Source organism: Vulpes lagopus, chromosome 15, assembly GCF_018345385.1.
Source record: "Vulpes lagopus strain Blue_001 chromosome 15, ASM1834538v1, whole genome shotgun sequence".
NCBI lineage: Eukaryota > Metazoa > Chordata > Mammalia > Carnivora > Canidae > Vulpes > Vulpes lagopus.
In genome coordinates, this window is record NC_054838.1 from 26,519,268 (window position 1) to 26,533,722 (window position 14,455).

At 55.8% G+C, this 14,455-nt stretch overlaps 1 protein-coding gene across 4 annotated transcripts in view; it reads right to left on the reverse strand.

Annotated features, from left to right (window-relative positions):
• Positions 1 to 14,455, reverse strand: part of GDPD5 (glycerophosphodiester phosphodiesterase domain containing 5) — an 85,665-nt gene that overhangs the window by 24,444 nt on the left and 46,766 nt on the right. For all 4 annotated transcript variants that reach the window (XM_041730269.1, XM_041730268.1, XM_041730266.1 and 1 more), the window contains 2 exons: positions 3,385 to 3,488; positions 278 to 371 (listed from right to left, as the gene is read on the reverse strand). In XM_041730269.1, the coding sequence (XP_041586203.1) occupies positions 278 to 371; positions 3,385 to 3,488 (198 nt within the window). The remainder of the gene's footprint in view (positions 1 to 277; positions 372 to 3,384; positions 3,489 to 14,455) is intronic.

Below are 14,455 nucleotides of genomic sequence, written 5' to 3' on the forward strand. Positions count from 1 at the left end.
CTGAGGGAATAGAGAATTGGGAGAAGTTTCTGGAAGAGACAGTCTGCAGTGGGCCCTAACAGAAAGACGGTTCTCACTGGGTCAGGAGGAAGACGTTCCAGGATGGGGCAAAAGCAAGATGACCTCCGACCCCAGAGGTGCAGCAGGCTAAGGGGCTCTGGGAAAAAGCCAGCTTCCCCCTTTAGACCAGGGTAACCCTCCATCGGCCCGGCCTGTGCAAGCTGCCTCCCTCCCCCTGGGAGCAGGGCTGCCTGCCCTCTGGGACGGCCCCACGTACCAGGAGGCCCGCGATGTAGGTGAAGGCGGCAGCTGTGGTCATGAGGATGGGCACGGACCAGTCACTCCAGTAGCCCATGCGGTTGTAGAGGTACCTGCCAGGAGGAGAAGAGGTCAGACCTGCACCAGGGAACCAGGAGGCTCCCCTGGGCCAGCAGGCCGTCAGCGCTCACAGCCAGCCTCAGTGACCAGGCCTTGGACCCCTCAGTAATGATATCACAGTCTCCGTGCTCACCGGTGAGGCCTGTCCAGGGCTCACAATGGACCCCGGGGCAGGCCAAGAAGCATAAAGAAGAAAACAACAGTTCTCCATATTTCTGCAGCCCAGAAGTAACTATTAGCAAGACTTTGCATACTTTTCTTCCAGTGGGTTTCCCATGGTTATATATTTATAAAATAGCAAAGCCAGGGCCTTGCCATGTCCAGCACATGCTCAGCTTGGGTTTCGGAGGGAGGTGCAGAGGGTTCAGATCCCCACTCTCTGCCTCTTACTGGCTTGCAGAGGTGACAGGCTTCCCTGATTCTAAGACGCCATTGACTGTGACATTCATCTTAATTTCGATGCTAAAATGTGAAAGTCTGGGGGTCTTAGGATTGATAAATTGGAATCCCAGACTTCTCTGAGCCTTAGCTTCTTCATCTGTAGGCTGGAGAGAACAAAGTGTCCTTCACGGGGCTTCCAGAGCACGAAAGGAGGCAAGGCACGTGGTAGTACTCAGTCAGTTCTCTTCTCATTATTAACACAAGAATTTACTGATGTCAGTAAAAATCCCAAGGAAATGTGATTTTTGAAAAGCCATGTGTCTGCTGAATTAATGTGCCATATGTAGTCAACTTTCTACTAATGAAAACAGATTGCAATGATTCACTCTTATAAATGAACACAAAAAAGAAAATTTTGCATATAGCTCTATTATTTTCTTAGGCTCCTACAAATAGAATCATAGGCCAAAGGGAATGAACTTTTTAAGGCTCCTGAGAGCTACTGCTGAGCTGCTCTCCAGAAAGACTGAGCCACCTGCATCCTCCCTGGACAGCTGGGGACACTGAAGCTCAGAGAAGACAGCAGTTCACCCAGAGTAGTCAGAGAATGTGAGCCGGCCCCAGGTGCTTTCCAGCCTGCTGCCACCTTTGGCCTGGGCAAGGGGCTGGGAGGAGACACCAGGAGGACACTCTGGGGCACCTGCCCTTCCCTGACCCTCATCCTCAGTTGCAGGTGAAAATCTGCTGCTTAGAAGACCACTGAGTGCACCCTTCTCACCATACAGCTGGAGAAACTGAGGCCCAAAGAAGGGCAGGACCTGCTCCTTGGGAATGACTCCTGAGAGCTGTTTGGTGACACTTGTCTCTCACTTTTGGCAGGGAGCCCTCCTGGAGAGCAGCGCCCACACGGCCCCCTCCCTGGCTCTCTGCATCCAGCCCTGACCACCTGCCTCTTGCTCATGTCCTCTCACTTGTGTGAACCATCCCCAGACACTGTCGAGACCAGGAGGGCCGGGCGGGGTCTCCTGAATCCCAGCACCAACTCCAACAAACTGAGAGGACAGGCTGAGGGAGCTACGGGTCCTGAGGCCATCGCTAAGTCCCAGGCAGGCCTTCCCCCTGCAGCCTCCCCAACAGGGCAGGCACCTGTGCTCTGCTTGAGCTGTCCAGTGACAGGGCGCTCACTCTAGGCAGAGGGAGGTAGTTCTGTGGACAGTGTGATCCAGTCAGCCACGCTCAGGTCCCTGCCTGCCTCTTGCTGTGTGACTTTGGAAAGTTTACGTAACCTCTCTGAGCTTCAGTCTCCTCAGACGATCCTCAAACTATTTTGGCACTAACTGGTTTTGTGGCCACGGGTGAGTCCTGCCCTCTCTGGGCCTTAGTTTCCCCCTATGTACATGATGGGGGTAGACCGGGCGAGCTCCCAGGAAGCAGCCCTCCAGTTCAGCCCAGTCCAAAGTCTGCAGTGGAGGGCCAGCAGGGAAGCAGGGAATGTTTCCATTTATGCACAACAGTGCTTTGGGTATCTGTGAGGATGAATAATTGATTTATGGCATTTAATAAAGGCCAGAGGCCACCTCTGGGACTCAGGCTCATCTTGCCAGGCTGCAGGGGGACAGCGGCACATCCTTTATTGTGCTCATTAATAACAGGGGCACAGCCTTGTGCCATGCAGAGGGGAGTGGATGCCCAGATTCCACTAATGGCATCTTAGGATCATCTCAGAATCCTAGAACCACAGCACTTCAGAAGCCCAGAGTCCTGGAAATCCCAAATTCTAACTTCATGGCCACCTTCCAGCTGGAGCTCTGGCCTCCCAGGAAGCAGCCCTGAGGGTGATGTAGAGCTCTGGGCCCTCGTATGGTCATCATCTCTTTTCATCCTCAGAAAGACCTTATGACAGTGGAGTTATCCCATTTTATGGAAGAGGAAACTGAGCCTAAGAGGGGCTCAACTTAGTGTGCTCATGGTCACGGTGAACTGAGCTGAACTTCCAACAGGATGGAGAGTGAGGAGGCCTGGCTTCCAAGCCCCACATCTGCTCCCACTGGCTGTGTGACCTGGGGCCTCCGTTTCCATGCCTGTCAGTGGAGGAGTTCCCCACCAGAACCCAGGGAACTTACCCCCTTCCTGTGCCCTTCACTGTCTGACAAAGGTAGGCAGCGGAGGCAGTGAGGAAGAAGCAAGTACCCTGGTGCTCTGGTATCAGCCTCAGGTGGCCCTGCCCTTGGACCTGAGGAGTGCTGAGCTACCCTAGAACCGTAGCATCTGCTAGCCCTGCCCAAGGTCCTGCTTAGGGATTTCAAATGCCTGGGGGCTGGGGTCACCTCCTCTGCCGAGGCCCTGGCCTTTCTGGGCCTTGGGATTCTTGTCCACAATGAGGTCCAGAGACCCCAGCCTCCTGTTCCTATTTTCCATGACAGCTCAGCAGGAAAGAGTTCCCTGTTCTCCCCAGTGGCTCTCAGCTTCTGCAAGGCCTTTGTGCTTTCCAGAGGATCACCCTGTCCCCAAAAGGCATACACAAGCTCTGGGGCCCAGCCTGGGAGACAGGTTCAAACCAAAGCCCCCCAGTTCTAGCCCAAGGTCCAGGCCCCCATGTCCCCTGTCCACCCCATACCCACTCACCAGTTGAATTCATCGTAGTCATTGTGCACTTCCCACCAGAAGTAGAGCCAGGTGAGTGTGAGGCCGAAGGTGAAGGTGAGGAGCAGGAACCAGAGGCGTTCCCACTGGAAGAGCAGAGCAAGGAAAGGAGACAAGTGAGGTCAGCGGCTGGCCCCTTGGGCCACCTCCCACCTAGAATGTTCTTCTGACCTCCCCCTTTATAGCTAAACCTGCCAAGCAGGGATTGCTTCTACCCTATTCATCCTGGTGGGGACCTGCCCAACACCCAAAATAGTAGGGAGCTAGGAGCAGCATTAGGGGTCTGCCCCAGGGGTCTTCTGTTCCTCTTTGGCTGAAGCCTTTCCAGGGTGCACCAGCTTCCCCATTCTGGTGATGGCCCCCAGGAGCAAAGGCCACATGTGCCCTAAGCCTTGGCACCAGCATGGTCCTCTGAAGCCTGTGAGGTTACATCCCTCACCTCCTTCCCTTCTCACACACACCTGCAGTGTAGATGTTGCTTCTCACCCCTGCCTCATGCTACTCAAACACACTGAGGCTCAGAGAGGTGAAGCAACTTGCCCTAGTCACACAGCAAGGAAGCAGAGGATTAAAGACCAGCACCCCAGTCTCTGGACTTGAAGCATTGTGTTCCCCCACCACCACCAGGTGTCAGCCCCTCAGGGCTGGGCCATGTAGCCATGCCCTCCCCATCCCCCCCACCCCCCCCACCCCCGTTCCTGCAGGGATGGGGGTCCCCCCCCCATTGCTGCTTCCGGAGAGGTCTGCAGGCACTTCCGGCTGGGCCCTCAGGTTTATCCCTGCTTTCGTCTGTCCCCTTATCTCAGAAGCACAACAAGCTGGGAACATCCTGCTCTCTGGGAAACTGCTGAGATCATCAGAACAATCCAACAGCCTTTGAGGGGAAGTCAGTGCAGAAAAGAACCTTGGGGGACTGCAGGGCTTGGGTGGCCCAAGCATCTCTTGCCTGGCCACTGCCCAGAACCCTTGCAAGCTCCCTGCAGCTCCCCTAGGCTTCTTTGATCCTTCTAGCCCAGAGGCATGGTTCTAACCCTGGTGTAACCTCTTGATGGTGCTCCTCACTGCTTAGCCAGATAGGGAGGTCCCTCTGGGGGTGCTCCCCTCACCCCCCCAGCTGCATCCCCTTCCCCAACCAGTTCCCTCACCCTGGAAGAGTCACTGCACCCTGGCTTATTTGCTTATTTCTTGGACTCCACCTCCGCCACCCATGGCATCAGTGCATCTGTCTCTAAACTCATGCCCTGTGCACCGTGGTCCTCTCCTGTGACTGTGTCTCCCAAATGACTGTGTGATCTACAAGGACACTCCCTTACAATTTATGACTGTAGGCAGGAACACACATATAAGAGGAGGGAAAGTTCATTCACTGCCCAGGACACCTCCATCCCATGCCACCAAGAGACACCGCAGTGGAGCGGTTATACGTACAGTGTCTGGAGCCAGACTCCCCATTTACCACTTACAAGCCATATGGCCTCAGGCATTACAAGCTGATGTAACCCCACTGTGCCTAGTTTATTCGTGTGTGTGGTGAGGAGAATAGTAGTACTGACACCGTGGGGTCGATTTGAGGATCAAATGAGATAATACAAGCCATGTTCTCAGAAACAGGCCCGCACGGTCAGTGCTCTAGCAGTGCATCTTCAAGCACGCTCTGCCTCTCCCAGCATGTGGGAAAGGCCCTTAGACCCGGATGAGCCATGATGATCCACACTGAGCACCCACTCCATGCCTAGGCCTGGGCAAGGGGGTCCAAGCTTGGGTGACAGTTAAAGCAGCCTCCTCCGCTCACCGTCATGTACAGAGCCAGGCTGCCTTGCTTTGCCCCACTTTGCACATAAACAGATGTGGAGGTGACAACTCCCTGAAACCAGCTTTCCAGCAGGTGGTGGTGGGTGGCTTCTCAGGCAGTAGACCACTTGCGTCTGTCCCACCCAGACAGAGGATGGCACGAGCCCCAGCTCCAGGCCCATGAGGCTCAGCCTTGCTAGGGAGTGGAGAAACCCCAGATAGAGGCAGGGCAAGCCATGGGCCTTCCTGGAGCATGGGAACCCTGACAGCCACCAAAGAACCTGCGTGGCTGGGACCATTCGGGGGAACAGAGAGGAGCCACAGTACAGCCGTGGGGCTGAGGGCTGTGGGATGCCACGTCTGAGCCAGCACTCCCCCGCCCAGCTGACCTAGCATCCCCCAGGCCTTGACTTTCTCAAAGTCCCTCTTGCTGCCTCCAGTCCTTATTTGCTCGTAACTAAGAATTCATTCACCCCCATTCCTGCAGAGTGCAGCTGGCTGGTCCCAGGCCAGCTTAAACATCGGTCTTCCAAGACTGATCCACCTCTGGTCATGTCATGCCCCAGCTCAGGAATCTCGCTGGCTTTAGCCCTCACCTCTGCCCCCTAACAGGCACTTTCCAGCCCAGGCACCAAATCACCCGCAGTTCCTCAAACAGGCTCTTTCAAGCCCCATGCTTCTGCACAAACCATTCCCTCCATTTAGAAGGCAATTCCTCCTCCCAAGGCCTTCCCTGTCCTGGCAGGGTGAATCTCCTCTCCACGGAGGTTCCACAGCCCCGGCCCCCATGTCTGTCCTGGCACAGACCCCACAGTTCTGTAACTGTCCCTATGTGCTGGTCTCCTCTGCTGTACTGTAAGCACCTTCCAGATCTGGGGGGGGGGGGGGGGGTCCTTCATAGTCCCAGGGTAGGGAGGAAACCTAAGCAAGTTTTGATAGTGAAATGGTAGGTGAGAAAAGACCCTTTCTCCAGCTCCAGCATGAGGATGTCACCCAGGAGAGATTTCACTGGGGTCTTACCATCCCACCCCCGACAGAGGGGACCCCCAGCTGGCAGCAGTGAGCGGCTGTCTGTCCGCAGAGCTTGCTCCACTTCAGCAGGGGCAAAGCTGCTGCACGTCTGGCCAGCAACAAGGTTCTGCGAGGGCTCTGGGTGAAGGGTGAGCCCCAGCCCATGATGGGTCCAGTCCCAGGCAAGCAGTCTGGAATTCGGGACAGTGGCACGTTAGAGAACCTCCTACAGGTGCTGGCCAGGCGAGGTGTGACGCGGGCCCCAGGGGCAATTCTGGCAGGTGGCCAGGAAGACCATGAGTGTTGGGGGGCCCTGCGCACTAAGGCCACTGTCCCCACCTGGCCAGATCCTGACAGCAGGGCAGGAGGGACGGCAAGAATGTAGAGCTACCCTAATGAAGCTGGACACCGGCCCAGATGAGAAAATTTGAGCTGGCAAGTGGGTGAGGCACCCAGGGTCTGGCAGAGATGGAGGCCAGGCCTAAGGATCAGAACCAGGCAGGAGCTGGGGGTGGGGGCCACCTAGAGATGAGACTCTTGGGAGCCTGAAGCTGGGGGGCCTATGGCCACAGGGAGCCCAGATGGGGATGAAGAGGCCCAACCCTAGTGGGAAAGCGGCAGGTCGCTGTAAGAACAATCGGAGGAAAAACCTGGATGAGGGGGAAGGGCTGGAAGAAATGGGAGGGGAAGGCCAGGCACTGGTGGAGGAAGGGGCGGGCAGCAGCTCCACCAACAGAGAGGCTCTAAAGGGCACTAAAGGTCCTTTGTCGGGGGCCCCCACAGGAGAGAGGCCTGGGCCACCTCCCAGGAGGTCTGGGCTCTGAGGTCATGGCCAGCTGGGAGGGATGTGGACCCACCGGCCCTCTCTGACTTCCTCCGGCCTGCACAGGGCCTGGGGCTCTCTACTTGTGGGTTTTTATCCCCATCCAAGAGCAAATGAGAAGGGCCAGCACACAGAGCTGAGGGAGCTGTGGACCCCACCACTAAGAAGTGGCTCTTGCATCATACTTACCATTGGTATATAGATTTCTCATGGCCCTTTTCCAGCAGATGCTGGACATGGTCCTGGAGAAGGGGAGCCTTTTGCTAATTTGCACAAAGGCTCAAATATGGGTAAGTAGAGAGGAGTCAGAGATTGAGCAACATGGCCAAGGTCATCTAGAAGGGGAAGATGGAGGTGGGATTGAACCCAGGTGTCCTGACAGGAGGCAGCCGTCTACAGGTTCCTTCGAGAGCTGGCCCTGCCAGCTGGGACCTAGTATAGTAGCCCCAGGTCAGCCTGGTCCCCTGCAATTCCTTGCTCCTGTCTCTCCGGGCTCCACCTGAGGCCAAACCCCCTCCTTCAGCAAGCACTCCCATCCCTCAGCCCTTGAAGACTTCCTTTCCCTGAGCACTTCTGCACAGACTCTTGGTACCCACCAACTTGGCCCTCAATCATATTCTGAAATTTGGACAAGGAAAGAGCCTGGGCTCTGGAAGCAGATGGACCAGTCTCTGGCCCTTGGGCCAGTTAACCCCTCTGAGCCTCAGTTTCCTCATCTGTAAAATGGGAAGAATAACCCCCTACCTTGGAGGGGTGATATTAAATGAGGTGATGTATGTCAAGTGGCACACAGTAGGTGCTTCAAAGGGGACAGATCCCTGGGCTGGGGACTCCTTCAGGACAGGGATGGCTAAAATATGTCTGTGTACCCTGGCCTCATCCTGCAGAGCATAAGGTGGTGCTCGGTTATGGTGTGAAGAACAGAAGAAGGTGCGAGCATGCCTGATGCGGGGAGGCTTCAGGCCACCAGTGCACAAGGCCATCCTCCCACACAGACATAGCCTCAGGCTGAGCCTGCGGCCTTGAGGAACCAAGGGAAGGAGCTCCTGTGATACTCCGCCCCCTTCCCTTCAGAGCCCCAGCCACGAGCAGAACAAAGTTCAGAAGTCCCTGAGCTGACTGGGCAGCAGCGGGCACAGGGGAGGGGAGAGCAGCTGGGGAAGGGGACAGGCCCTGGCTGGGAGCTGGGAGGGGGGGCTGAGGGAGAACCCCAGGGGCCCAAGCCCCAGAGCCTAGGGCATTCAGCCCCACTCCTCCTGCCTCCTCTCCTCCCGTGCTTGTCCCCACCCTCCAGGAAGACAGGTCCCTCCAGCCCGCGCCAAGCAATGGCGTGCCAGCGTCCCAGAGGCCACTGCTTCTCCTCCCTGTCTTCTGCTGATTGTCTCCTTTTCTCCTCACCCCTCTTCATCTCTGTCCCGCCCAATCCAGAGCCTTCTGCATTCAGAGAGAAACTGAAGGAGCTTATGAGAATCGGGGGTGGGGGTGGGGTGGCGAGGGGCAGTCACACAGCCCGGGGCTGCAGCCACAAACCCTACACAGGAAGTGTGGGGCCAGGCCCCAGCTGCAGGTGGCTGCTCCCCTCAGGCCCCTGTCAGGATGTGCACAGACACCGTTCCCGCTCCTGGGGACCCTTCCAGTCTTGGCTCTGTCACAGACCTCAGATTCACAGGATGGCAGAGCCAGTGCTGGACTCCTGATCTCCCCTGTCGCCCCCGAGGCAGGGACTGCCGCTGCAGCCTCCGGGAGAGGTGCCCACACAGCTTCTGCTCCTGCACTCGCCCTCTGGATGCTGCATGGTCCTCCTCTAGACAGAAAGTTCTTCCTCCTAAGACAGCAGCCGGATAGGGACACACTGCCTTGGGAGCCCAGGGACGCGGGCTTCGAATCCCGGACTGGCCACCTACTAAATGGGTGGCCTTGGAGGAGACAACAGCAGGTGGGCAGGCTGCACAGAGCAGCAGGACCTGAGTGTCCCACCATCCCTCCCTGATGTGCCACTGACATCTACCTCCACAACTGCCACCTGCAGCTGTTCCTCTGACACCACACAGAACAAGTCCAGCAAAGGGGCAAGAAATATTGGGGTCAAATGGCCAGGGCATGGGAGAGATATGACCAAGAGTTGGATTTTCATTCTCAGCCTTCCTCCCCATTAGCCGCAGGGCTGTGGGCCAGTCACTGAGGACCAAGCCTCAGCTTCCTCCTCCATTCTCAGGGATGACATCACCTCTACCTCACGGAGGGCTGCCAGGCCCGCATGTGATTACAGATGTAAGCTGTAAGTCACCAAATCCACGATCGTTCCTATAATTATCATCTCGCATCTGACAGCCCTTTAATTATGTGAAGACAGTGATCAAGACGTCCCCCGCCCCCTGCTCTACAGCAAATTTTTTTCCGGCTGCTGAGGACAGCCGGTAGCTCACCTGCCCCGGGCCTGGGGTTGGTGCTAGGGTCGGCAGGAGGCAGAGGGCAGGCCCAGTTCTGCAGACTGCTGTCCTAGAAGCAGGCAGGGATGAAGGAAGGAGACCCTGGCACAGCAGCTGCCCCATGCCCCCTCCTAGCCCTGCACTGCTGGCTTTGGGGGACAGAGCCCTGCGAAGCCAGAATTCACACTCGGGTCTGAGTGCCTTCAGCATCTTCAGCTATCCCAGAGCAACAACAAGCAGGACAGGTAATTATCCTTGTCTGACCAAGGCGGAAATTGGCTCAGAGGGGCAAGGCCTTGGACCAAGGTCACCAAGTGAGTCATAGGCAGTGCCAGGCCAGGAACTCTGGAATTTCAGTTAGAAAAGAGTTCAGACCTCATCTCGCCTCATCCTCTACAGGCCCAGTTCCGAAATGGAAAAACTGAGACCCAGAGAAGGGGAAAGCCTGGAAGCAAGGACACAAGATTAATACATGGGAAATTAGTACAGAAACGATGGAGAATCCAACAGATGGTGTCAGGACATCTGGACATCCATCTGGTAAAAAAATTAGACCTCTACCTCACACCCCATACCAAACCAAATCCCAGAAGCTCCCCTCTCTCCTTGCCACCACTCTCTTTAGTGACCCTAGACACATGCTGAGCCCTGCACCATGCAACGTGAAGGAGGCCTGGAATCCCCTCTGAGCAACCCCCACAGATTGCAAGGCAAGTCCAATCCCAGGAATCAACGTGGCAAATGGGGCAAGCATGGGCTTCTCAGGAGTACAGGGCCAATGACAGGAGGAGGAAGGATGGTCTGGAGGGCTTCCTGGAGGAGGAGATGTCTGCTGCAGAGTTGGAAGGAATGGGCTTGCTGGGATGACAGGTTAGGGAGCCTGGACTGGGGCACACAACTCGGCAGCTTTTGCTTGGGGAGCTGGCTTCTTTTCCTCTGGGCATATAGAAGCTTTCCCTATAGAAGTATTTATCTTCCTATATACTGTTTATTGTCTTTTATTTGATCATTTTACTTTAATTTTTTTATTATGCTTTTTGTATAAAAATTTAAATTTTCAGGATGCCTGGGTGGCTTAGTTAAGTGTCTGACTTCAGCTCGGGGCATGATCTCAGGGTCCGGGGATCGAGACCCACATCAGGCTCCTGGCTTAGCGGAGTCTGCTTGTTCCTCTGCCTCTCCCCCAACACTCGTACCCTCTAACACACTCTCTTTCTCAAATAAACAAAATCTTTAAAGAAAAAAAAAATTTTTTTTAATTGTCATGTAGTCAAATCTACCCCCTCTTTTTTTTTTTTCTAAGATTTTATTTATTAATTCACGAGAGACACAGAGAGAGAGAGAGAGAGAGAGAGAGAGAGGAAGAGACACAGGCAGATGGAGACTCCAGGATCACGCCCTGGGCCGAAGGCAGGTGCTAAACCACTGAGCCACCCAGGGATCCCCCCTACCTCTCTTTTTCTTTATAGGTTTTGCCTTTGATATTGTGTTTAAGAAAGGTAGCTCAAGATTATATATATGATTCTTAGCTTATCCTGGTAATTTCTTGGCTTAGTTGTTTACCTTCAAATCTGTAATCCACCCAGGGCTGTGTACGCATTTGCTACGGCTCCGAGTGAATGTGTGTGTGCCTGGAGAGAGGGTGGAAAGCCATTCGTCTCAAGCGTGAAGATTAGAATTCCTTCTACTCTCCATCTTTCCAAGTTGTTTGAATTTTCTCTAACAAATGTGTGCTTCCTAAATAGAAAAAAGGAGCTTAAAAATAGAAAAAAAATGCATTTTAATCCATCTGGAATTTATTTGGGTTTGAGGTAAGAGGCAGAGATCTAATTTTACTGCCACCAAATGGATACGTCAGCTGTCCCTGCACGGTCTGTGAAGTCTGCCATCATTTCCGTGTTCATGTACCACACAGCACATCCTCACATGTGCGTGCACCGCTTCTAGGCGTTCGAGTCTGTTCCAAGGCAGCCCTTGCCCCGTGGGTGGGTGCTGCCTGCGTTCCTTCCTCGTGCCTGAGCTCAGCTCTCTGCAGCGCCCTTGGGGTCCCTAGTCTGCTTTACCGTCCTCAGAACCACACGGCCCTGCAGGGACTGGAGAGAGAGACTGTGGTGCGGGGTGCCTACCCACGGAGTCTGCCCGTGCATAGGCTAGATCTCAGGCAATGCCAGCTCCTCCAGTCCTCAGCCTGTTTCACCCTTGCCACATGCCAAATGGGGGGACTGAAGCGCCCGAGAAGCCAGGGAGATGTCAGCTGGGAAGGATACAGGGAGCTCTGGGAGGGGAGAGACACGCAGGATTACTCTGGCCCTGACCCAGGAGATTTGGGGGAGGGGGTGGCCTGGGGAGGTTTGAGATGTACTATAGCATTAGGGCCAAGCAGGGAAAGGGATTAGAGTCTCCACCCCCAGACAGCTCCTGTCAGCCTAAGAGGCCAGATTGATCTTTCTGGGCTACAGAGAGCCAGGCAATTAGGCTTGTGTGTGCCCCTGCTCCTGCTGGGTGCACTGGGAGGGGCTCATGAGGCAGTAGAATGAAACTAGGCCCAGCCAAGGGCACCCTGCCTCTCCGCACCCATCCCATGGGTTGCATCAGCCCATGGGGAGATAGCAGTGGAGGAGCTAGGGGGCCTTAGGAGGGATTAGCCTGAGCTCTTAGAGGGCCTTGCCAAGGCCACAGGGGGGTGGGTGGCAGAGCCTCCGGCTGCTGCCCTATCATCTCCTGCCCCTTCCAGGCTCCCTCAGCAGACACCCAAGGTGGTCACCGAATGTTAGGCGCTTCCCCTGCAGTGTGGCATGGGCACGCCAGGCACCCTTGGCACCATTCAGCAAGGAGCTAGGTGGAGTGCAGGGGTTCCCAAAGGCCGAGATGGCTTGGCCTTATTACAGCGATAAATCCTCCGCGCCCTTCACTGCAACAAACCAGGGCTCCACCAGCCTCTCCTCTCTCTCATGGAGGCAATAATATCATCTCCTATTTTCTTATCATAGTGGCAACCCTGCAAGGCTTAAAGGATAATACAGGTCTTATCCACATTTTATTTATTATTTTATTTTTTATCCCCTTTTTTTGGAGTGGGAAAACTGGACACTGAAAGGCGCCCCCGCCCCTCTGACCTGCTGGGCTCCTTTTTGCCAAAGCACCAGAGAAGGGAACAGCCACCCCTTTGAAAGTTTATAGGGTGGGCACGTTTTCCCCAAGGTTGAGACAGCAGTCTCTTGTACAAGACATGAGGTGCACTGGTACCCCTTGGGGCATGAATCTGTACCTCCATCTAACCCATAAGCAGGCTGAAGCCCAGAGACAGTCTGGCCTTGCCTAGGGTCACACACTAAGTCACTGATGTAGGCAGGGAAGAGTTTAGGGCACAGCTCCCTGGGGGATGCCCAAGCACTTCTGGCTGACTCCAGTGACACCCTGGAGCCCATTGCAAAGGCTACTTTATCGAGGGAGCCCACCTGGATTCCCAAGTGGGATCCACTCTCCCCTATAGGCTCACCTGGTGGTGACAGGACAGTGAGGTTGGAAACCAGATGGGAACCTCCACCCTCGTGCTCCTGCCCACCCACCTGCAGAGTCCAGTCTCCACTCTCAGGGTGGCCTGGGAGGTTCCGTGGTGAAGTCCGCACCCTCATCTACCAAGCACAGCCAGGAGCACCAGCAGACAGCATGCACCTGTCCACACGTATGCTTGCCCTCTCCCGGACCACCCAATACCCCAGAACTCATCGGAGGTCTTCCCTCTCTGGGCACGGCCAGCAGGATGGCAGGTCCCTAACTGGCTTCTTCAGTACTCTTCAGCACCCCGCCTCAGGCATCCTGCCGGCCTTGCCCGAGCCCCAGGCCCTGCTCTCACAACACTGAGTCCTTTGGGAGGCACAGAAAGTCACAGTGCACAGGAGCAGCCAGATTGAAAGTGCCACGGGAGCCCAAGGGAGGGGTACCTGGTTCTTTTTTGGTTTGAGGAGGATAATTCTCCAAGAAGGCATCTGCCATGCACCTTGAGAGGTAAAGAGCGAAGGGGCATTCCAAGCAAGGGGGCAGCCTGAACACAGGCCTGGTGCTAGGGAGGGGTGAGGCTATCCCAGAAGGGGTGGGGCGTGGGGGGGGAATGATAGACTCCCCCCAGCGGGGGCCTTCCTGTGTGGCTACAGGGCCTCTGGTCATAGGAGACAGACCACTGGGGGAGGGGAAACATAGTTGTGTCCCACCCTCACTGTGCTCTTCCTGAACTCAACGGAGACCACTCTCGCACTAACCCCCCACCCCCACCCCGAAACAGCATGCTTCCCCACTCCCTCTCTGGAGTGGCCTCATCCAGCTAGGCTAGAAACCATGGGGTGATGGGAGGGAGGCATCGTCAGGGACTCCCTTAATCTCTTCCATCTCCAGACTGTTGATTACATCTCCCAAGTCTCTCTAGAATCCCTCCTTTCGCCAGGAACCTGCACACGCTATGCCCCACCCCCACCACCCCCCCAACCCCCACCCCAGGTGAGGCCTCAGCCTCCCTACCTGGCTCCCCGCTGCTCTCCCCACCTCCACCCCCACCCTCCACGCCAGCCCCTCAGTGGAGTCTCCACATCACCAGGCTGGGCCCTGCACAGCCTGAGTCTGACGGGGCTCCCTCCACCCAGGATGGGGAGTAGGCTCCTCAGCACAGCCTTAGGCTCCCCTCCTCACATGGAGCCACACTGAGGCCAAACTGCTTTCGGTTCCCAAACAAGAGCAGCTCTGGTATCCCGTGCCTCGAACACTTCCCCGTCCGGCTAGACAGGACTAACTCTCAGACATCAGCTCAGGCAGGCCCTCCCGTAGGCCCTCCCGTCTGGGGCTTTCCTGCTTTCCTGGGCCTCAGCACTGATCACACTGGGTGGCCTGGGTGTGTTGGTGCTTGTTGATGAAATAAGGAATCGGTGCATCGCAGACAAGACTGTTGGTGGGGGGCAGGTGGGGGGCACGGGGCTGGGGATGCAAGCGGAGGGCAACGCACACAGGC